The following is a 24,791-nucleotide window of genomic DNA, read 5'->3' as shown; positions in this document are numbered from 1 at the left end:
GACCTTCCAGGTCAAGTACTTCAGATGGCAAGAATTCAGTGGCTCAAAAGGAGGTTTCATCAGCTGGGTGAGGACGACGTTGAGATCCCATGACACTGCAGGAGGCTTGACAGGGGGCCTTGACAAAAGCAAGCCTCTCATAAATCGAGCGACTAAAGGCTCTCCAGAGATGGCTTTACCCTCTACACGATGATGGTAAGCACTAATCGCACTGAGGTGATTCCTTACTGAGTTGGTCTTGAGACCAGACTCTGATAAGTGCAGAAGGTATTCAAGCAGGTTCTGTGCAGGACAAGAACGAGGTTCTAGGGCCTTCCTCTCACACCAAAACGACAAACCTCCTCCACTTGAAAAAGTAACTCTTTTTAGTGGAATCCTTTCTAGAGGCAAGCAAGACGTGGGAGACACCCTCAGACAGACCCAGCGAAGCAAAATCTACGCCCTCAACATCCAGGCCGTGAGAGCCAGAGACTGAAGGTTGGGGTGCAGAAGTGCTCCGTCGTTCTGCGAAATGAGAGTCGGAAAACACTCCAATCTCCACGGTTCTTCGGAGGACAACTCCAGAAGTAGAGGGAAACAGATCTGACGGGGCCAAAAAGGCGCTATCAGAATCATGGTGCCGTGGTCTTGCTTGAGCTTCAGCAAGGTCTTCCCCACCAAAGGTATGGGAGGATAAGCATACAGGAGGCCGTGTCCCCAATGAAGGAGAAAAGCATCCGACGCCAGTCTGCCGTGCGCCTGTAGTCTGGAACAGAACAGAGGCAGCTTGTGGTTGGTCTGAGAGGCGAAAAGGTCCACCGAGGGGGTGCCCCACTCTCGGAAGATCTTGCGTACCAATCTGGAATGGAGCGACCACTCGTGCGGTTGCATGACTCTGCTCAGCCTGTCGGCCAGACTGTTGTTTACGCCTGCCAGGTATGTGGCTTGGAGAAGCATGCCGAACTGGCAAGCCTAACGCCACATCCCGACGGCTTCCTGACACAGGGGGTGAGATCCGGTGCCCCCCTGCTTGTTGATATAATACATTGCAACCTGATTGTCTGTCCGAATTTGGATGATTTGGTAGGACAGCCGATCTCTGAAGGCCTTCTGTGCGTTCCAGACCGCTTGGAGCTCCAGGAGGTTGATCTGAAGATCTTGTTCCTGGAGGGACCACAGTCCCTGGGTGTGGAGCCCATCGACATGAGCTCCCCACCCCAGGCGAGATGCATCCGTCGTCAGCACTTTCGTGGGCTGCGGAATTTGGAATGGGCGTCCCAGGTTCAAATTGGTCCGAATCGTCCACCAGTGCAGCGAATTGCGGCAACTGACAGACAGGCGGATGACATCTTCTAGATTCCCGGTAGCTTGACACCACTGGGAAGCTAGGGTCCACTGAGCAGATCTCATGTGAAGGCGAGCCATGGGAGTCACATGAACCGTGGAGGCCATATGACCCAGGAGTCTCAACATCTGCCAAGCTGTGACCTGCTGAGAAGCCTTGGTCTGTGAAGCGCGAGACAGGAGATTCTGCGCCCTTGCTTCGGGAAGAAAGTCCTGAGCCGTCTGAGAATTCAGCAGAGCTCCTATGAATTCCAGAGATTGGACTGGCTGGAGATGGGACTTAGAGTAATTTATCACAAACCCCAGCAGCTCCAGAAGGTGAATAGTGCACTGCATGGACCGAAGAGCTCCTGCCTCTGAGGTGCTCTTGACCAGCCAATCGTCGAGATACGGGAACACGTGCACCCCCAGCTTGCGTACATATGCCACAACCACCACGAGACACTTCGTGAACACCCGTGGTGCAGAGGCGAGCCCAAAGGGCAGCACACAATACTGAAAGTGCCGTGTCCCCAGACGGAATCTGAGATACTGTCTGTGAGCTGGCAGTATCGGGATGTGGGTGTATGCATCCTTTAAATCCAGGGAACATAGCCAATCGTTTTTCTGAATCATTGGCAGAAGGGTGCCCAAGGAAAGCATCCTGAACTTTTCTCGGACCATATATTTGTTCAAGCCTCTCAGGTCTAGGATGGGGCGCATCCCCCGTTTTCTTTTCCACAAGGAAGTACCTGGAATAGAATCCCTGCCCTTCCTGCCCGGGTGGCACGGGCTCGACCACATTGGCACTGAGAAGGGGGAAGAGTTCCTCTGCAAGTACCTGCTTGTGATGGGAGCTGAAGGATTGGGCTCCCGGTGGGCAATTTGGAGGGGTGGAGATCAAATTCAGGGTGTATCCGCACCGCACTATTTGGAGAACCCACTGGTCGGAGGTTACGAGAGGCCACCTTTGGTGAAAAACTTTCAACCTTCCCCCGACCGGCAGGTCGTCCGGTACGGGTACTTTGATGGCGGCTATGTTCCCATGAATCCAGTCAAAAGCCCGTCCCCTGCTTTTGCTGTGGAGGCGCAGGGGGCTGCTTAGGCGCACGCTGTTGACGGGAACGAGCGCGCTGGGACTGTCCCTGTGCCTGAGGAGGCCTTCGGGCCGGCTGGGTGTACCTGCGCTTGCTGTAAGCATAGGGCGCAGCCTGCCGGGCCCGGGAAAAACATCCACCTGCAGAGGTGGATGCTGAAGGCGCCCGGTGGGAGAGCTCGTCGAGAGCGGTTTCCCGCTGGTGTAGTTGGTCCACCAACTGCTCGACCTTCTCGCCGAAAATGTTATCCCCCCTGGCAAGGGACATCCGCCAGTCGTTGCTGGGTGCGGTTGTCCAGGTCAGAGGCACGCAGCCATGAGAGTCTGCGCATCACTATACCTTGGGCCGCAGCTCGAGATGCCACATCACAGGGGTCATAGATACCCCTGGACAGGAACTTTCTGCACGCCTTCAGCTGCCTGACCACCTCCTGAAACGGCCTGGACTGCTCTGGGGGGAGCTTGTCAACCAGGTCCGCCAGTTGCCTCACATTGTTCCGCATGTGAATGCTCGTGTAGAGCTGGTATGATTTGATGCAGGTCACGAGCATGGAAGACTGGTAGGCCTTCCTCCCAAACGAGTCCAGAGTGCGAGACTCCTGCCCAGGGGGGCGCCGAGGCGGTATCCCTCGAACTCCGTGCTCTCTTGAGAGCAGAGTCCACGACCGCCGAGTCATGAGGGAATTGAGGCCGCATCAACTCTGGGTCTGAGTGGATCCTATATTGGGACTCCGCTTTCTTGGGGATGGTGGGATTAGATAGTGACTTCAGCCAGTTCCAAAGCAGTGTCTCCTTAAAGACATTGTGCAACGGCACTGTGGAAGACTCTCTAGGTGGTGATGGATAGTCGAGGACTTCGAGCATCTCCGCCCTCGGCTCATCCACAGTAACCACGGGAAAGGGAATGCAAATAGACATACCCCTGACAAAGGAGGCAAAGGAGAGGCTCTCAGGGGGCGAGAACTTCCTCTCCGGTGAAGGAGTGGGGTCGGAGGGAAGACTCACAGACTCCTCCGAGGAGAAATATCTGGGGTCCTCCTCCTCCCCCCACGAGGCCTCCTCCTCCTCCTTGGGGTCGGACATGAGCTCTCTCAGCTCAGACCTCAACCGGGCCCGTCTCGACTGTGAGGAACCAAGTCCTCGATGATGGCGTCGAGCGGTGGACTCCCGCGCCGGCAGGGACGAAGCTCCCTCCATCGACGTCGACTCCACCTGTGTGGCGGTCGACACCGGTGCCGCAAGCGGCGTCGGCCGTCCGAGGCCTTGGCATCGGGCCAGAGCATACCGGCGCCTCCATCAATGGCGCTGGGGGCGCAAGCATCCCCGGTGCCGGCAGAGCCTGGCGCATCAGCCCTTCCAGAATTCCAGGAAGGATGGCTCGGAGGCACTCGTCAAGGCCCGCTGTCGGGAAAGGCAGGGGGGGCCGGTGTGGGTGTCGGTGCCGGAAGCTGCTCGGGTCCAGGAGACGGTACCGAAGTACCCGCGGACTGACGCAGCAACACCTCTTCAACCGAGGGGGAACGCTCCTCCCGGCACTGCCGCTTCCTGGGTGTCGAGTCATCCCTCGAAGTACCGGAACTGGCAGTCCCGTGCGCAGTGGGCGACCGATGACGGTGCTTCTTTGCTTTCTTTCGATGCCCATTATTGGCGCTCGGTGGAAGAGACGAGGAGGAGGTGGAACCCCTCCGGCCTCGAGGAATCGGATCCAACAGGGTTCGGTCCCGATGGCCCTGGGTAGAGGGAGTAGCCGGGGCAGACTGCCCGCGCGGCCGCTCACCCACGCCGTCACCGGCAGGCTGGCGGGCCAACGGTACCTGTACTCCTGGGGTCGGCGCCAGAGTCGGCGCCGATTTCGTCGACATCAGTACCGGTACCGAAGACCCAGCCGTCGACACCGATGCCGTCGAGGTCGACGTCGAAGGGCCGGCGCAAGTTCCAAAAAGACGGTGCCGAAGAACTTGCCTCGCCACCTGTGTCTGCTTCCTTAAGCTGAGACACAAGGTGCACGTCTTGGAATTATGCTCCGGGCCGAGGCACTGGAGGCACCAAGCGTGGGTATCGGTCTGTGAGATCTGCCGGCCGCACCGACCACACTTTTTGAATCCGCTCGGGACCTTCGAGGACATCGATGGAAACATCGCGTCGGCGAGGTCAAAGTCGTCGATGGTGGCGGTGAAAAGCACACCCGAAAAAGAAACGACCGCGCGGCCACAAGGCCGCGACGAAGCGCCCTCGCGGTTAAGAACGACGAGGACAACTTTTTTTTTTTTTTTAAGAAAAAAACACGCGAATGTGTACGCAAAACAAAGAAAAAAAATCCAGTTTCCAAGGCTGACAAAGAGAGAGACGGGTAACACGTCTCTCTCCAGCGCGGAATAGAAAAAACTGAGCGTGAACTGTCGCGCACGGGCGGGAAGACGGCCGCGCATGCGCGGTGGGCGTGCCCTGCGTGCGGGACCGCCCGCGAAGTTTTCTTCTGGTTGGTGGGGGCTGCCGTGGACGTCAACCCAGTCGTGAGAACAATCAGCCTGCTTGTCCTCAGAGAAAACTTAATACATTTCTTGATTAGCTTTCGAAGGTTGCCCTTCTTCCTCAGATCGGAAATAAGCAAATGTGGTAGCAGATAGTATATATAAGAGAACATCAAAGCATTACTTTGACAGTCTGACAGAGTGGGAGGGTGGGGGTATGCATGGGGACATCAAAGCATTTCATTGATATTCTAACAGAATGGGTGTTGGTAGGTGAGAGGAGGGTAATAAACAGAGAAATATAGCTTTATGTTTTATAATGAGTTAGAAAACCCAGATCCCTATTAAGTCCTGTTTGTTGGGTGTCAAAATATTCAATCATTCTTATTTCAAAGGTCTTACGTTCCTGTATTGTTTTAAAATTACCTTTCAGTATTCTTACTGTGAAATCACTGGTGCAGTGTTCTGGTCTTGTGAAGTGTTGGCCTATAGGGGTGGGGGCCTGACTGGCACCGGCTATTTTCATGTGATGTCTGTGCAGATTATGCTTTGATGTTTCTCTCATATATACTATCTGCTACTACATTTGCTTATTTCCAATCTGAGGAAGAAGGACAACCTTCGAAAGCTAATCAAGAAATGTATTAAGTTATGTCCAATAAAAAAGGTATCATCACATTTTCTTTTCCATGTTTTATTTTGTTTGATTTCTATTGATAACCTTTAAGAGTGGACTAACACGGCTACCACACCTCTATACTAGCAGACAATGGAAAAGGTGCCGGTACTCAGTACCCCCAAGTACCCCCTCAAACAAAGCCCTGCATTTGCATATAATTAGCACTTAGCGTTGGGGAGTTCTTTTTAGGCAGTAAAGAGCGGTATTTTACGGTGCTGTTTTGTACAGCGCCAGACTTTTGAGCATCTGCTCACTAGATACCTTATTTGAAAATTGTCTCATCATCATCCAGCTAAATAAGCACAATTATAGACTGATATCTCAAAGAGCTGGGTGCTTAATTTAAGCAGTCAGACAGCTAGATATACTGAAGTGAAAATCACCTCTTGCTCAGTGCCTACATTTAAGCATCTAAAAGGATTCATATTCAAACAGTGTGTCTGGCTAATTTTTCAGTTTTAAAATCCTCTGCCACTCACTGTTAAAATTTTGTCTGGCAAATTGATGCCCAGACAAAAGCTATCCAGATTTTTAAAAAGGCAGCACTTACGAAGTCTATGACACACAGTTTAACTTTAGCAAGTCAGCACAAATATATTCAGTGGTGCATTTTCTGGATAAGTTCTGCTAAATAAGCTGTACTTAAGCACGCAGGGAAAGCGAAGATACTTACCTTTAGCAGGTATTCTCCGAGGAGAGCAGGCTGATTATTTTCACAGTTGGGTCAGCAATCTGCGCCAGTAGGGGAACCGACATTTAGTACAGCAAAAAAGTTTGCTGGAGCCTTCCAGCGCACTGTGCATCCGACTGCGCATGCACCGAGTGCCTTCCCGCCTGTCATGCGGCCGCACTCCTCAGTTCAGCCATGAGTAAAAGACAGATAGAGAATACAACTCCAAGGGGAGACGGGCGGGTTTGTGAGAATAATCAGCCTGCTGTCCACGGAGAATACCTGCTACAGGTAAGTATCTTCGCTTTCTCTGAGGACAAGCAGGCTGTATTATACTCATAGTTGGGGTATCCCTAGCATCCAGGCTCAAAACAACAAAGGTTGGTCAACTGGACCTCGCAATGGTGAGGACATAACATAGATTAACCTGAAACTATATATAACTAGCTAACAGTGCAGCATGCAACAGAACATAAAGGGCCTAGGGGGGTGGAGTTGGATTCTAAACCCCAAACAGATTCTGAAGCACCAACTGCCCAAACCGACTGTCACGTCGGGTGTCCTGCTCAAGGCAGTAGTGTGATGTGAATGTGTGAACTGAAGACCACGTTGCAGCTTTGCAAATCTCTTCAATGGAGGCTGACTAAGTGAGCTAAAGACGCAGCCATGGCTCTGACATTATGAGCTGTGACATGGTATTCCAGAGTCAGCACAGCTTGGGCATAAGTAAAGGAAATGCAATCTGCTAGCCAATTGGAGATTGTGTGTATTCCGATGGTGATTTCCCTCCTGTTGGGATCAAAAGAAACAAACAACTGGGTGGACTGTCTGAAGGGCTTCGTCCGCTCCACGTAAAAGGCCAATGCTTTCTTGTAGTCCAAAGTGTGCAAACTGCTTTCGCCATGGAGGGCATGAGGACAGGGAAAAAATGTTGGCAAGACAATCGACTGGTTCAGATGGAACTCCGACACCACCATCTTTGGCAGGAACTTAGGGTGCGTGCGGAGAACTACTCTGTTGTGATGAAACTCAGTATAAGGTGCATCCACTACAAAGGCCTGAAGCTCACTGACCCTACGAGGTGAAGTAACAAACACTAAGAAAAGGACCTTCCAGGTCAAGTACTTCAGATGGCAGGAGTTCAGTGGCTCAAAAGGAGCCTTCATCAGCTGGGTGAGAATGACGGTGAGATCTCATGACACTGGCAGAGGTTTGACAGGGGGCTTTGACAAGAGGAAACCTCGAATGAAGCGAACAACTAAAAACTGTCCAGAGGTAGGCTTACCTTCTACACACAGATGATAAGCACTAATTGCACTAAGGTGAACCCTTACGGAGTTGGTCTTGAGACCAGACTCTGATAAGTGTAGAAGGTATTCAAGCAGGGTCTGTGTAGGACAAAAAAAGGGATCTATGGCCTTGCAGTCACATCAGATGGCAAACCTCTTTCATTTAAAAGAGTAACACCTCTTAGTGGAATCTTTCTTGGAAGCAAGCAAGACCAAGGAGACAGCCTCCGAAAGACCTAAGAAAGCGAATTCTATACTCTCAACATCCAGGCCATGACAGCCAGAGACTGGAGGTTGCGATGCAGAAGCAACCCCTAGTTCTGAGTGATGAGGGTCAGAAAACATCCAATCTCCACAGTTCTTAGGAGGACAATTCCAGAAGAAGAGGGAACCAAATCTGATGCAGCCAAGACGGCACAATCAGAATCATGGATCCGCGGTCTTGCCTGAATATCAGCAAAGTCTTCCCCACCAGAGTTATGGGAGGATACGCATACAGAAGGCCTGTTCCCCAATGTAGGATAAAGGCATCTGACACTAGTCTGTTGTGGGACTGAAGCCTGGAAAAGAACTGAGGGACCTTGTGATTTAGTTGAGTGGCAAAGAGATTCACCGAGGGGGTACCCAAAACTCGGAAGATCTCACGGGCCATTCATGAGGTTGCATTACCGTGCTCCGCCTGTCGGCCAGACTGTTGTTTACGCCTGCCAGATAAGTGGCTTGGAGAAAATGCCGTGACGGCGCACCCAAAGTCACATCTGGATGGCTTCCTGACAGAGGGCAAGATCCGGTGCCCCCCTGCTTGTTGGTGTAGTACAACGCAACCTGATTGCCTGTTTGAACCAAGATAATTTGGTTGGACAGTCAATCTCTGAAAGCCTCGAGAGTGTTCCAGATCACTCAAGAGCTCCAGAAGGTTGATCTGAAGATTTCTTTCCTGGTGGGGACAAGGCCCCCTGGATGTGAAGCCCATCTACATGAGCTCCCCATCCCAGGAGAGATGCATCCATCGTCAGCACTTTCTGCGGCTTAGGAATTTGGAATGGACGTCCTATGGTCAAGCTGGATCGAATTGTCCACCAGTGAAGAGAATGTAGAAAATCGGTCGATAGAAGGATGACATCTTCTAGATTCCCTGTGGCCAAATACAACTGAGAAGCTAGGGTCCATTGAGCAGATCTCATGTGCAGACGTGCCATGGCCGTAACATGAACTATGAAGGCCATGTGCCCCAAGAGTCTCAAAATCTGCCGAGCTGTGACTTGCTATGACACACGAACCTTGGACACTAGGGACAGAAGGTTGTCTGCCCGCGCCACAGGAACATAGTCTCAAACAGTTCTCGTGTCAAGCAAATGCTCCAATGAACTCCAATTTCTGAACCAGAGTGAGATTGAACTTGGGATAATTTATTATGAAACCTAGTAGTTCCAGGACCTGAATAGACTTCTGCATGGACTCCTGAGCACCGTCCTCCGAGGTGCTCTTCACCAGCCAATTATTGAGATAAGGGAACACATGCACTCTCAGCCTGCGTAGCGACGTTGCAACGACGCTACGCATTTTGTGAATACTCTGTGAGCTGACGCTAGGTCAAAGGGTAGCACGCGGTACTGGAAGTGCTTCATTCCCAGCTGAAAATGAAGATGCTTCCTGTGAGCTGGAAGTATTGGGATGTGCTTATAAGCATCCTTCAAGTCCAGAGAGCATAGCCAATCGCTTTCCTGAATCACGGGAAGAAGGGTCCCAAGGGAAACCATCCTAAACTTTTCTTGATCTAGGAATTTGTTGAGGACCCTTGAGTCTAGGATTGGACGCATCCCCCCCCCCCCCCCCCCCCCCCCCCCCTGTTTTCTTCTGTATAAGGAAGTACCTGGAATAGAATCCCAGCCCTTCTTCCTTGGTGGAACTGGTTCTACCGCATGGGCCTTCAAAAGAGCGGAAAGTTCCTCTGCAAGTACCTGCTTGTGCTGGGAGCTGAAAGAATGAACTCCCGGTGGACAATTTGGAGGTTTGAATTCCAGATTGAGGGTGTATCCCAACCAGACTACTTGAAGAACCCACTGGTCTGAGATTATTAGAGGCCACCCCGACCGGCAAGTCGTCCGGTACGGACACTTTTAGTTTGGCTATGCTTTCCTGGAGCCAGTCAAAAGCCTGTCCCTTGCTTTTGCTGGGGAGCAGTAGGGGCCTTGGGTGCACACATTTGATGAGAATGAGCGCACTGGTGCTGAGGCTGAGTAGGCTGGCGAGATGCTGGAGTGTACATATGCCTAGAAAAGTTATAGGGAGAACTCCAAGGCGCATCAAAAAAAACTCCTAGTTGTGGAGGTGGTAGCAGCAGGCACCCGGCAGGAGACAGAAGCCATAGCATCTGTGTGCTTCTTGATCTGGTCAAAGAGATCTACCTTCTCTCCGAAAAGGTTATCCCCCCCCCCCCCCCCGGCAACGAACATCCACTATCCTCTGCTGGACCGAATGGTCCAGGTTAGAGACACGCAGCCATGAGAGTCTGCTCATCACTATACATTGAGCAGAGACCCTGACTACTACGTCAAAAAGTGTCGTAAGCGCCCCTAGCCAGAAATTTACGACACTGCCTGATCAGCTGGTGAAAAGGTTCGGCCTGCTCCGGAGGGAGGGCATCAACCAAATTAGACAGCTGCCGCACTGAGTTCCGCAAGTGGATGCTCGTAAAGAGCTGGTATAAGTACATAAGTACATAAGTAATGCCACACTGGGAAAAGACCAAAGGTCCATCGAGCCCAGCATCCTGTCCACGACAGCGGCCAATCCAGGCCAAGGGCACCTGGCAAGCTTCCCAAACGTACAAACATTCTATACATGTTATTCTTGGAATTGTGGATTTTTCCCAAGTCCATTTAGTAGTGGTTTATGGACTTGTCCTTTAGCAAACCGTCTAACCCCTTTTTAAACTCTGCTAAGCTAACCGCCTTCACCACGTTCTCTGGCAATAATTCCAGAGTTTAATTATGCGTTGGGGGATGAAACATTTTCTCCGATTTGTTTTAAATTTACTACACTGTAGTTTCATCGTATGCCCCCTAGTCCTAATATTTTTGGAAAGCGTGAACAGACACTTCACATCCATCTGTTCCACTCCACTCAATATTTTATATACCTCTATCATGTCTCCCCTCAGCAGTCTCATCTCCAAGTTGAGAAGCCCTAGCCCGGGTCGCACCATGGAGCAATATAACGGCATTATAACATCCTCATGCTTGTTTTCCATGCCTTTCCTAATAATACTCAACATTCTGGTTGCCTTCTTAGCCGCCGCAGCACATTGAGCGGAAGATTTCAACGTCCTATCCACGATGACTCCCAGATCCCTTTCTCGGTCCGTAACTCCTAAAGCGGAACCTTGCATGACATAGCCGTAATTAGGGTTCCTCTTTCCCACGTGCATCACTTTGCACTTGTCAACGTTGAACTTCATCTGCCATTTGGACACCCAATCCCCCAGTCTCACGAGGTCCTCTTGTAATCTTTCACACTCCTCCCGCGACGAGACGACCCTGGATAACTTTGTCTCATCTGCGAATTTAATTACCTCACTAGTTACTCCCATCTCAAGGTCATTTATAAATATGTTAAAAAGCAGTGGACCCAGCACAGACCCCTGAGGGACCCCACTAACTACCCTTCTCCATCGAGAATAATGACCATTCAACCCTACTCTCTGCTTCCTATCTTTTAACCAGCTCTTAATCCATAATAATACACTGCCTCCGATCCCATGACTCTCCAGTTTCCTTTGGAGTCTTTCATGAAGCACTTTGTCAAACGCCTTCTGAAAAGCTAGATATACAATATCGACCGGCTCCCCTTTGTCCACATGTTTGTTCACCCCCTCAAAAAAATGCAGTAGATTTATGAGGCAAGACTTCCCTTCACTAAATCCGTGCTGACTTTGTCTCAGTAGCCCATGCTTTTGTATGTGCTCTGTAATTTTATTCTTAATAATAGCCTCCACCATTTTTCCTGACACCGACGTCAGACTCACCGGTCTATAATTTCCAGGATCTCCTCTGGAACCCTTTTTAAAAATCGTCGTTACATTGGCCACCCTCCAATCTTCCGGTACCACACCTGATTTTAGGGATAAATTGCATATTACTAACAGTAGCTCCATAAGTTCATTTATCAGCTCTATTAATACTCTGGGATGAATACCATCCGGTCCCGGTGATTTACTACTTCTTAGTTTGCAGAACTGCCCTATTACATCCTCCAAGTTTACAGAGAAATCATTTAGTCTTTCTGACTCGTCCGCTTCAAATACCTTTTCCAGCACCGGTATCCCTCCCAAATCCTCCTCGGTGAAGACCGAAGCAAAGAATTCATTTAATTTCTCTGCTACAGCTTTGTCCTCCCTGATCGCCCCTTTAACACCACCGTCGTCCAGCGGCCCTACCGATTCTTTAGCCAGCTTTCTGCTTTTAATATACCTAAAAAAAATTTTGCTATGTGTTTTCACTTCTAACACTAACTTTTCTTCAAAGTCCTTCTTAGCCCTCCTTATCTCCTTTTTGCCTCTTGGCCTTCTTTATCTGCGCATTGCATTTGCTTTGACACTCCTTATGCTGCTTCTTGTTATTTTCAGACGGTTCCTTCTTCCAGTTTCTGAAGGCATTTCTTTTAGCCCTAATAGCTTCCTTCACCTCACTTTTCAACCATGCCGGCTGCCTTTTGGACTTCTGTCTTTCTTTTCTAATTTGCGGAATATGTTTGGCCTGGGCCTCCAGGATGGTATTTTTGAACAGCGTCCATGCCTGTTGTACAGTTTTTACTCTCTCAGTTGCCCCCCTACGTTTTTTTTTAAACCGTTCTTCTAATTTTATCATAGTCTCCTTTTTTAAAGTTAAACGCTAACGTATTTGACTTCCTGTGTATAGTTACTTCAAGGTTGATATCAAAACTGATCATATTATGATAACTGTTATCAAGCGGCCCCAGTACCATAACGTCCCTCACCAGATCATGCGCTCCACTAAGGACCAAGTCTAGAATTTTTCCTTCTCTCGTCAGCTCCTGCACCAGCTGTTCCATAAAGCTGTCCTTGATTTAATCAAGGAATTGTACCTCTCTAGCGTGTCCCAACGTTACATTTACCGTCTATATTTGGATAATTGAAGTTACTAATTATCATCACATTGCCCATTTTGTTTGCGTCCATGATTTCTTCTTTTATCATTTCTGCGTCTACCTGCTCATCCTGGCGAGGTGGACAGTAGTACACTCCTATCACCGTCCTTTTCCCTTTTATACATGAATTTCAACCCACAACGATTCAAAGGTGTGATTTGTGTCATGCTGAATTTGTAATCTGAGTCAAGGCTCTCGTTAATATACAATGATACCCCTCCACCAGTCTGGTCCACCCTGTCACTACGATATACTTTGTACCCCGGTATGACAGTGTCCCACTGGTTATCCTCCTTCCACCAGGTCTCAGTAATGCCTATTATATCCAATTTTTCATTTAGTGCAATATATTCCAACTACTACTACTACTACTACTATTTAGCACTTATATAGTGCTACAAAGCATACGCAGCGCTGCACAAACATAGAACAAAGACAGTCCCTGCTCAAAGAGCTTACAATCTAATAGACAACAATAAAGCAAACAAATCAATTAATGTGTAGAGGCTTATTTCTTAGACTCCTACCATTTGCATATAGACATTTCAGAGCATGTTTGTTGTTCCTATTTGCATGATGCTTAGTACGTGACACTACTGATTTGCCATCTTTTGTCTGATCTATAGTTGTATTTAAGGGCACATTTTTCATCTACTGAAGGGTACAGTAATTCTCTTGTGCCACCACTGAGTTTTGACATGCCCTATGTTTCTGCTTGTGTTATTGCTTATACCTTATCATCGAGTTTTTCAGCTACAGAAACACAAAGATCTATGAGATTTGGTTGCAGATTCCCATTCACAATCTTCTCATTGTATATAAAAATCTATAAGACAAGAAAAAAAACAAGGTTTAGCCATAATAGCATTGCAAATTTCTCAAGTCGGTGTACTGTAAAACTGTTGGTATTTTAAATCAGAACTTTTACAGTGTTGGTATAGAACACACACTTGCACAGCTAATGATGCTGTAGTTTACACTCCTACATTAATTTCCATACATCTGAAACCCATGCCAGCAGCACACAACAGTTAAGTTTGGAAGAAGTCAAGGGTAGTAATCAATCACAATCTTTGTGATAACCAGAAACAAATTGAAAAGTGTGCAAGGAAAACTAGCTAAACAAAAAGTCTGCTTAAATTATATGGGGTATGTGCATGTGCATGTGTGGGATATGTGAATGAAGCATGACTATAGTAGTGTACAACTGTCTGCAAATGAGTACTACTACTACTACTACTTAGCATTTCTATAGCGCTGCCAGGGTTACGCAGCGCTGTACAAGTTTAGACAAGGGGAAGGACAGTCCCTGCTCAAGAGAGCTTACAATCTAAAGGTAACAAACTATGTAGTCAGTGTAGTCAGTGTGCGCCAAAAGCAAGGGAGAAGAGATGGGCCTTGAGTAAGGACTTGAAAATGGGCAGGGAGGGTGCACGGCGTATGGGCTCAGGAAGTCTGTTCCAGGCATAAGGTGAAGCGAGGCAGAAGGGGCGGAGTCTGGAGTTAGCAGTGGTGGAGAAGGGTACAGATAGGAGTGATTTGTCCTGAGAGCGGAGGTTAAGGGTGGGAACATACGGGGAGAGGAGGGTAGAAAGGTAATGGGGGGCTGCAGATTGAGTGCACTTGAAGGTCAATAGGAGAAGCTTGAATTGTATACGGTAGCGGATCGGGAGCCAGTGAAGCGACTTGAGGAGAGGGGTGATATGAGAGTATCGGTTCACGCGGTAGATAAGACGTGCGGCGGAGTTTTGGACAGATTGAAGGGGGGATAGGTGGCTAAGCGGGAGACCAGCAAGGAGAAGGTTGCAATAGTCAAGACGAGAGGTAACGAGCGAGTGGACGAGGGTTCGGGTGGTCTGTTCAGAAAGGAATGGGCGAATTTTGCTAATATTATAGAGGAAGAAGCGACAGGTCTTAGCTGTCTGCTGGATATGGGCAGAAAAGGAGAGGGAGGAGTCGAAAATGACTCCGAGATTGCGGGCTGAAGAGACGGGGAGGATGAGGGCGTTGTCAACAGAGACGGAAAGTGGGGAAGAGGAGAAGAGGGTTTGGGTGGAAAGACGAGGAGCTCAGTCTTAGCCATGTTCAGTTTCAGATGCCGGTTGGACATCCAGGCAGCGATGTCGGAAAGGCAGGCCGAAACTTTGGCCTGGGTTTCAACTGTGATGTCGGGAGTGGAGAGGCAAAGATGGGTGTCATCAGCATAGAGATGGTACTGGAATCCATGTGATGAGATCAACGAGCCCAGGGAAGAGGTGTATATCGAGAAAAGAAGCGGTCCAAGGACAGATCCTTGAGGGACCCCGACAGAGAGCGGGACGGGGGTGGAAGAAGAGCCATTAGAAAATACTCTGAAGGTGCGTTGGGAAAGATACGAGGAGAACCAGGAAAGGACGGAGCCCTGGAATCCAAATAAGGACAGTGTGTCGAGAAGTAACTTATGATTGACGGTGTCAAAGGCGGCAGATAGGTCGAGGAGGATGAGGATGGAATAGTGACCTTTGGATTTGCCAAGGAACAGGTCATTGCAGACTTTAGAGAGTGCTGTTTCTGTTGAGTGTAGTGGGCGAAAGCCGGATTGAAGTGGGTCGAGGACGGCCTGAGAGGAGAGGCAGCGGCTGTGGACAGCACGTTCAAGTAATTTGCAGAGGAAGGGTAGAAGAGAGATGGGGCGGTAGTTGGAGGGACAGGGAGGGGTCAAGTGATGGTTTTTTGAGAAGTGGTGTGACTACAGCGTGCTTGAAGGTGTCAGGGACAGTAGCAGTGGAGAGAGAGAGGTTGAGGATGTGACAGATTGAGGGGTTAACTGTAGGAGAGATGTTGGTAAGCAGGTTGGTGGGAATGGGATCAGAGGAACAGGTGGTGCACTTAGAGGAAGTAAGAAGGCGAGCAGTTTCCTCTTCGGTGATCTCAGGGAGGTTGGTTGAGGGAGTGGGTTAAGAAGCCACAGGGAGGAGAAGGCTTGGAAGTGAATTCAAGGTTTATCTTCTGCACTTTATCACGGAAGTAGACAGCTAGTGTTTGAGGAGAGAGTGAGGGTGGGGTGGGAGCGGAGGGTACTTTAAGTAGGGAGTTGAGGGTGGCGAAGAGGCGACGAGGGTTGGAGCCAAGAGAATTGGTTAAATGAGAATAATATTCCTGTTTGGCAAGGAATAGGGAGGACTAGAAGGAGGATAGCATGAATTTGTAATGGGTGAAATCTGACAGGGTGCGAGATTTTCTCCAGAGTCGTTCAGCAGATCAGGTGCAGGAGCGGAGGTAACGGATGCAAGGGGTTAACCAGGGCTGAGGATTAATGCGCCTAGTGGGGCGAGAGACAGATGGTGCTAGGGTATCCAGAGCAGTGGAGAGAATTTCATTGTAGGTAGAGACAGCCGTGTCGACAGATTCAGAAGACGAGATGGAAGGAAAGAGAGTGGAGGTGTGAGAGGATAGGGTAGGGGGGTCGACAACTTGGAGATTCCTGAAGGCAGTGGTTATAGTTGGGCGAGGTTGAGAGGGAGGGTGATGAAGTGTGAGGGTGATTAGGTGATGATCTGAGATAGGAAGGACTGAGGTGCAGAAATTGGAAGGTGAGCAGGAAGAGAAGAGAACGAGGTCGCGACAATGGCCATCACGGTGAGTAGGGGTGGTAGAGCATAGTCGGAGGTTAAAGGAGGATATCAGAGTGAGGAATTTAGAAGCGTAGAAGTTGGATGGGTTGTCAACGTGAATGTTAAAATCGCCAAGAATGAGGGATGGAGATGCGGGATCAAGAAAGACGGTGAGCCAAGCGTCAAAGTCAATAAGGAATGAAGAGAGGGGCTTATCAGGGGGGCGGTAGATGACTGCAACTCTGAGTGGTAATGGGTAGAATAGCCGGATGGAGTGAGCTTCAAAGGACGAGAAGCAGTGAGATTGCAGTAGGAGGAGGGGTTGGAAACTACAGGAGGGTGAGAGAAGTAACCCGACGCCTCCACCGCGGCCATCTGGGCGGGGAGTGTGGGAGAAGAGATAACCTCTATGACAAAGGGCCGTGACTGAGGCAGAGTCGTCAGGGGAGAGCCAGGTTTCGGTTAGGGCGAGCAGTTGGAGGGAACAAGAGATGAAGAGATCGTGGGTGAAGGGCAGTTTGTGCAGATCGAGTGGGCATTCCACAAGGCACATGAGAAGGGGAGGGAAGAGGGGGGGAGGAGGGGAATAGAGACGAGGTTGGAGACATCACGGAATCGTTTGCATGGATAGGAGGAGGACAGGTGAGAGGGGCCAGGATTAGGATTAATGTCTCCCGCGGACAGCACGAGGAGGAGTAAGAGAGTGTGGAGGAGGGTGGGGGAGGTCGGGCGACGAAGACGGGGTGCACTTAGGAGGAATGGTGAAGGGTTGATGGCAGGAAGGAGGTGTTGGAGATTAAGGGCTAGGAAGGAGGAGGGGGACAAGAGAGATGGAGAGGTGGTGAGGGATGGGGGTGAATAGGGTATTGCCGTAGCAGGCAGGACGGGAGGGAACACAGGTGGGCAATGAGTTCCAGCGGTAGACAGGGGTAAGGGGAGGGGAAAAAGATTAGGAAGGGACAGAGCAAGGAAGAGGATGTGGACAGGGGCCATAAGTAGTGATTGCGATGTGACAGGTGTAAGTGTAGTGACTGAGGTGAGAAGCAGGTAGATAGAGCGAAGATCCGGAAGCTTGGAATTGGAGGGATTGATGGACTGGAGAGTGGGTAAGTCAGTGGCTGGCAGGTTAGCAGGCAGGCAAGTCAGGCAGTGGCTGCCAAGCTTGCAGGTGGGGTGGAGCAGGCAGGTGCGGATGGACAGGAACGAGCAAGGGAGAGGCGGGGGGGCAGATAAATCAATGGCTGTCAAGTTGGCAGGTAAATAAATGGGTGACAAACTAGCAGGCGGTTTGGGGCATGATGAAGCTGATGGACAAGAACGAGCAGGGAGATGCTGGAGAGGAGGTAAGTATTGGGCTGACAAATTGGCAGGCAGGCAAGTAAGTCAATGGCTGACAAGCTAGCAGGTGGGCTGGAACAAGATGGTGCAGATGAACAGGAACGAGCAGGGAGGAGCTGGAGCAAGCAGGCTGGAGCAGATGGACTGAAACAAGCAAGGAGAAGCAGGTTCAGGTGGATTGGAACACGCTGGAGCAGATGTACTGGAGCAGGCAGGCTGGAGCAGGTACTGAAGTACGCAGGGAGAAGCTGGTTCAGGCAGACTGGAGCAGGTGTACTGGAACAAGCAGGGAGGAGCTGGATCAGGCAGACTGGAACATGCTGGAGCAGAAGTACTGGAGTAGGTAGGCTGGAGCAGGTGTGCTGGAGCAAGTAGGCTGGAGCAGATGGGCTAGAACAAGCAGGGAGAAGCTGGTTCAGGCGGACTGGAACACGCGGGAGCAGATGTACTGGAGTAGGTAGGCTGGAGCAGGTGTACCGGAGCAAGCTGGTTCAGGCGGGCTGGAACACGCTGGAGCAGATGTACCGGAACAAGCAGGGAGAAGCTGGAACAGTCGGACTGGAACATTGGAGCAAGCAGGGGAAGCTGGATCGGCGGACTGGAACAAGCTGGGATCGGCGGACTGGAACAAGCTGGGATCGGGCGAAGTGGAACAAGATGGGATCATGCAGACTGGAACGAGCTGGAGCAGGCGGACTGGAACATACTAGAGCATTTGGACTGGAACAAACAGGCTGGAGCAGATGGACTGGAACAAGCAAGGGGGGAAGCAGGATCGGCGGACTGGAACAAGATGGGCTCAGGCGGACTGGAACAGACTGGGATCAGGTGGGCTTGAACAAGCTGGGATAGGCGGACCGGATCAAGCTGGGAACAGGCGGACTGGAACAATCTGGGATCAGGGGGACCGGAACAAGCCAAGCTGGGATCAGGCGGACAGGAACACGCTAGGGCAGCTGGACTGGAACAAGCAGGGGGGAAGCTGGATCAGCGGGCTGGAACAAGCTGGAGCCGTCGGACTGTAGCAGGCAAGCAGAGAAGCTGGCACGGGTGGACCAGGGAAGGTGGAGCAGCTGGGCTGCAGTGGTGCGGTGGGTCCCCCAGATCGTAAGGCCGGCAGGTCCGAACACCTATTGAAGAGGGGCGCCCACCACCCGCGCACCGCCCGGACCGGCTCGCGCCACGAGGTCGGGTCCGCACTACAGGCCGCAGGCGATCTCCCTCCGACTCACAGCCGACACGGTCGGTAGAGGAGGTTTGTGCATACAAAGGAGTACAGATATACGAGTACACTGATGGTGTGCATGTTAACGAGTGAGTAGTTGTGCTTGTGTATGTTTGGTTCAGCAAAGTTACTCACCTGTAGCAGGGTTCTCCAAGGACAGCAGTATTCTCCAAGTGCCTTCCCACCCACCAGAGTTGCGTGGGACCAGCAATCCAATTAGCATATAGAAAAGAAAAGACTAACTCCTAGGGGAGGTGGGAGAGTATATGAGAATACTTGTCCTGCTGTCCTCGATGAACACCTGCTACAGGTGAGTAACTTCGCTTATACAAGCAGGACCTCAATTTTCACACATGGGGAATACCTAGCTACCAGGCTCACCAAAAAAAAAAAAAAAAAAAACAATGGACGACTTGCAATGGCAAGGCCAGTTCACTCCAATAAGATTAAAAACCCAAACGCCTGTTATGGAGGTGCAGCCTAGAACAAAAAAGATTGGGCCACATGGCTGGAGGGGGCGGAGCAAGATGGCGGCAGTACCATCGAGTAGTCAGCAGGAGCACAAACCCTTTCTCTATTACCTAAAAAAAAAATTTCTTTTTCCTCTAAGAAATATGCCGCACACAAAGAGAAAGGCGTTTGTTAGAGCTGTGGCCCAGGCAGCTCTAACTTCTACACCTACCCAGCAGACGCTCGACAGTTTTCTCGCGAGAACCGCGACGACGGCGTTTGGAGGTCCCGCTGAGTTTACAGTGCCAGGAGAGGCTGACCTCTTGGGACAGGATATTTCAATTGTCCCCTCCAACGCGATCTCAACCGCCACAACCGACTGGGGCCGATTATGGAGGCGACCCGCAAAACCGCGATGATGGCGAAGCGGCGAGTCAACTGGGCCCCATAGCGATTTCCCCAGTCGATGCCTGTGTTTCATCTAAGGCCCAGAAAGTGCCGGTATCACTCGAGGCTATATGGGAGACACTTCAGACGGTCTTAACCTCAACTAGCAAGATCGACTCTATTGTGAGTAACGTTCAGACTTTGTCTAAAGACCTTACAGCAATGAAAAATGAAGTCTCAGAAAGAATGAATCATTTATCTGATGAAAATGTAAAAATGAAAGAAATTTCAGCAAAGCTTATACAAGATAATACATTGATTCATACCAGATTGGAGTATTTTGAAAACTACAACAGGAGGCTCAATTTGCGTTTGTTAAATTTTCCAAGAACTTCAGTTTATTCTCCTTTGGATATTTTCAAACAATATTTGATGGAAAATTTGAAATTTGCAGAAGATAAAATACCTCCACTTAATAAAGTATATTATTTGCCAGCAAGAAAATTGAAAGATGGCCCCCAAGAACTACTACAAACAGAACCTGATTTAAATGTTTCGGAATTATTAGAATCATCCTTGACTGAAATAACTGAAAGACAAACTCTTTTAGTATCCTTTATTTTTCAACAGGACCTGGAACTGGTTAGAAAAACCGCATTAAAGCATTTACAAACCCCATTTTATGGGAAAAAAGTACTAGTTTTTCCAGATGTCACTAAACAGACTCAGGCTAGAAGGAAAGAGTTTTTGGCACTAAGATCTGCAACATTAGCCATGGGAGCCTCTTTTAATCTCAATTATCCATGTAAATGCAATGTGAAATATTTAGGGGTTAAATATGTATTTTTTCTTTCTGAGCACTTGAAACAGTTTATTACACAGAAAAAGGTTTTATAATTTATGTTGGAGTTTAGTAGGTCTGATTAGCCTTGGAAAAAGAGACTAATGAAAAAGTAAAATGCGCGGTATATACTGTTAAGCCTTTACCTTTTATTTTTGAAAGATATTTGAAACTAATCTCCTGAATAGTACTAAGGTCCAGCCCCTTCAATTTAGGGTCTAACACAAGTTGATAATCTATATTTTCCTTATTTAATTTTTTCTTTACAGAAAATTGCCTGTAACCTGTTAAACTGCTTTACTTGTTCAAGATATATTCTTGTAAATTAATGAAAATGATAAATAAAAAAAAAAAAAAAAGATTCGGCCTAGTACAGTGGAGTTGGATTCTGGACATCAAACTAATTCTGCAGACCTGCTTGGCCAAACTGGCTGTCCCACTGGGTATACTGCTCAAGGCAGTAATGAGATGTGAATATATGGACCGAGATATCACAGCCTTGCAAATCTCTTCAATGAAGGCCGACCTCAAGTGAGCTACAGACGCAGCCACGGTCTTGATGCTGTGGCCTGTGACATGGCTCTCCAGGGTCAGCCCAGCCTAGGCACAAGTGAAGAAAATGCAGTCTTCTAGTCCATTAGATAGGGTGAGTTTACCAATAGCTGCCCCTATCCTGTTTGAATCAAAAGAAACAAAAAGCTGGGTGAACTGTATATGGGCTTTAGTCTGCTCCAAATAGAAGGCCAAGGCTCACTTGCAATCCAAGGTGTGCCATGTACTTTCACTAGGACAAAAGGTTTTGGGAAGAATATAGGCAGGATGACCGACTGGTTAAGATGGAACTCCCAACACAATTTTAGGATGGAACTTGGGGTGAGTTCGGAGAAAGACGGTTATGATTTGAATTTCAATTTATTAGTACTTATATCCCACATTATACAACCGTGTCGTTTCAAAGTGGCTTACATAGTATTAAGAGAATTACACAAATAATGACTCGTTCCTGTGTGGTTTACATAGTTGAGAGAAAATATACAGAAGATGAGAGTGAGAAATATACACAGGGATGATTCGTTTCAATGTAGTTTGTCATAGTGTTAAAGAGAGGATGTGAAGAGGAAGCTGGCTTAGTGTGAATAGATGACTAGATGAATAGATGACTGCAGACATTCAGGCTGACATCGACCGTTGGGAGTATTTAATCAGACAGACAGCGAGCCATATATTAGTCAGTCAGTGAGTCAGTGGTCATAGGAAGATAATCAGGTAGTCGGTAGATTATTGATGGACGCAGGAGAATTGAGGTACTTCTATGGAAGAACAGATGCTTCTGTGGGAAGCAGTTGTGGATTGTGAGAGGATGACAGTTTAGCTTCCAGCGGCGCAGCTAGACCTGCAATTCTGGGTGGGCCCAGATCTAATATGGGTAGGCAATGTGGCCCAATATTAAGATCGCAGTAGCTAGCTGGGCTGCCTCCCGCAGTCCCAGCTGAGCCAGATATTCAATGTCAGGCCATTTCCGGTGACTGGTACTGAATATCTGGTTTATTTTTGGCCAGTTTAAACACAACTGGCCATGCCGATATTCCGTTACGTTTAAACTAGCCAAAGATATTCCTTCTTTTTAGTGGCCTAATTTGCCCACAAGACTTAGCCGCCAATGCACTGAATATTAACGGATAGCTGGTTGTATCGTGCAATAGAATCATTTATCTGCTAAGTGCTAACCACAAATATTCAGTGGGCGATAATCAGAAATCTCCCACTGAATATTGTCAGATAGCCAGTTAAATGCCATTTAACCTGCCAGGAGCTATTCCTGGCTGGTTAAATGGTTTTAAATATCATGCAGACTGAGCACAAAAAATTCTACAAAATATTTAGGAAATGGCCATTCTCAAAACAAAAAGTTTTTCTGGTTCGAAAATCTCTATGCTCCATTTGATTTTTGGATGTTTTCAGCAAAATGTCCAAAGTTGGATTTAAACATCATATCACAGATGTCCCTCCACATGTATTAAAGGCAGCACTTGGGTCTAATAGAACTAATAGAACATTTCCAACAATTATCAACAATGTCCAACAAAACAGTTTTCGTACTATGGAACTTCCTAAAACCAGACTGAAACTCAGAACGAACCCCCTGCTTCCCAACAAAATCAAGCAGTTGTGTTCAAACCACCTTTTCTAAAACTTTAGATAAAAACGGCAAATTGGAAATTATTTGGCAGACTTGTCACGGTCCACAGCCAAGATGTTTCCTCTTACAGTTTTCCACAGAAAAAATGTACTAAAATTCTGGTAAGACCTCTGTAATAGCAACACAAAATCCCTTCATTGCCAGATTCTTTGTGAAGTAACACTAAATCTTATGAAGAAGCTTTTCAGAGCCTATGTAGCAAATCTGAACACACAAATACCAATAACTGTGAATATACATACACAACAGCAATACTTGTCCCATTGGAAAAGACAGAAAAGTCAGACTCATACAGATCCCCATACAGACCACATGCCAGAAGAATCTCTTACCTTGGGTCGCATGCAAACACAAACAAACCCTCATCAATTTCAGAATAAAGGATCAAAAATTAGGAATTGTCCTGTAGCCCAGCATCAGCCCTGCCCTTCCCCTCTCCCACCCCTCCTGTAGCCCAGCATCAGCCCTATCCTTCCTAACCCCAACAGTCCAGCATCAGCCATCCCTTATCCCTCCCCTTCATATTCTGGCAACAGCCCTATCCTTCCCTCCCTCTCCCCTAGTCTGACATCTCCCCTACCCTTCCCAATCACCTACCTCTAGCCAAAAGCCCACCAACATGAAATATAAAACATTTTTAACTGGACATTGCAGAGTCCATCAGCATTAAATTCAACTTTTTTTTTTCACCTGATCACAGTGCAGAGAAGATTCCTGTGCAGCGATTCCGGAGAGGTCTATTGACCTTGATCAGTGTGCACGTGGTGCAGTGCTGGAAATTAACCACGGAGGAGTAGGCTTCACGTCAATGCTGCTACAGAGGCTACTGACACACTCCTGGAGTCTGGGGCAGGAATATTGTAAATGCCCCGATTTCCCCAGCTACAGAGGATGGGGCCAGCCCGGACGGCTAAGTTAAAGGCAACCCCGGCAGGTGGGGCTCCCCGACTTTGCCACAGGTTTGAGTCCTGAATGCTTACTGGAGAGACTTGGAGGCCTGAGTCATGAAGGATCAGTGTGAGTGCCACGCGTGCTGCAGAGGCTAGAGGAGCTGCCTGCAATAACAGCAGGCAACACCTGCTGGGAACAGAGGCAGAACAGCAGGCAGTAGCCCTGAAAACATGGAGCATAGGTCCCCCTATGCTCGACACCCAAGCAGCAGCAGCAAACAAGGCAAGAGGGTTGCTAGTTTGCTTGCTGGAAGCCTGTAGTGCTGATAAAGATATAAAAAAATTTAAAAATAACACTGGAGATGCAGGGCTCAACTCAAGGGTGCTTCTCTGCTTCCTACACATGGCTGAGCTAACGTAACACGATTGGAGTGCAGCTAGCTGGCAACCGATTGGTGGATCACTGAGACTGGGCGGGCTCGATCCAAAAAAGGATAGGCCTGGGCCCACCCATAACTATGCCCCGGGCCCACCCATAGCTATGCCCCTGTTAACTTCTAGGTTCTGTAGGTGTGATAGGAGGAGGGTGAGGAGGCACGATGAGTAATAATGGGAGTTGAGATTAGAATCAGGATGATTATCCATTCTCTACCAGAAATTTCGTAAAGAGGTGAGCCTTCAGTCATTTTCAAAAGACGAGATAGTCAGACGACCATCTTATATCAGTTGGTAGAGCATTCCACAGTTTAGCTGCCAAAAAGGGAAACCTATGCTGAAAATGGACTTGGTAAGTCACTCCTCCGCAGTTCGGGAAATAAAGGACAAAGTTCCTGGTACCTTTCAGTGTGTGGGTTTTTTTTTTTTTTTAGTGGAAAGTGAATCAGATTATGGTGCCAATCCCTGAAGATGGAAAATACAAGTGTAGTGAATTTAAAGTACATTCTGGCTTTTATTGGAAGCCAGTGTAGAGAGTTTAGTAAAGGGGTGGTTCTAGGTACTTTTTGGCTCTTTGGATTAATCTTGTTGCAATATTTTGAGCTGTTTGGCATTTTTTCAGGCTTTGCACCTTGCAACCTGTGTACAGTCTGCTGCAGTAGTCGATCTGGGATAGGCCAGGCAGAATGACTTCATTGAGAATAAGTTTCTGATCCTTCTTAACTTAAAAAGAGTGCTGAATATCTTTTTTGTCAC

At 48.6% G+C, this 24,791-nt stretch overlaps 1 protein-coding gene across 4 annotated transcripts in view; it reads right to left on the bottom strand.

The window, feature by feature from the left end:
* NUP93 (nucleoporin 93) overlaps window positions 1-24,791 on the bottom strand; it is a 1,074,191-nt gene that overhangs the window by 633,271 nt on the left and 416,129 nt on the right. For all 4 annotated transcript variants that reach the window (XM_030203719.1, XM_030203720.1, XM_030203721.1 and 1 more), the window contains one exon: window positions 13,410-13,502. In XM_030203719.1, coding sequence (XP_030059579.1) covers window positions 13,410-13,502 — 93 coding nt within the window. The remainder of the gene's footprint in view (window positions 1-13,409; window positions 13,503-24,791) is intronic.

Source organism: Microcaecilia unicolor, chromosome 5 (assembly GCF_901765095.1).
Source record: "Microcaecilia unicolor chromosome 5, aMicUni1.1, whole genome shotgun sequence".
Lineage (NCBI taxonomy): Eukaryota > Metazoa > Chordata > Amphibia > Gymnophiona > Siphonopidae > Microcaecilia > Microcaecilia unicolor.
Note: the sequence above shows the minus strand (reverse complement) of the source record. Positions and strands in the feature narration are given on the sequence as shown.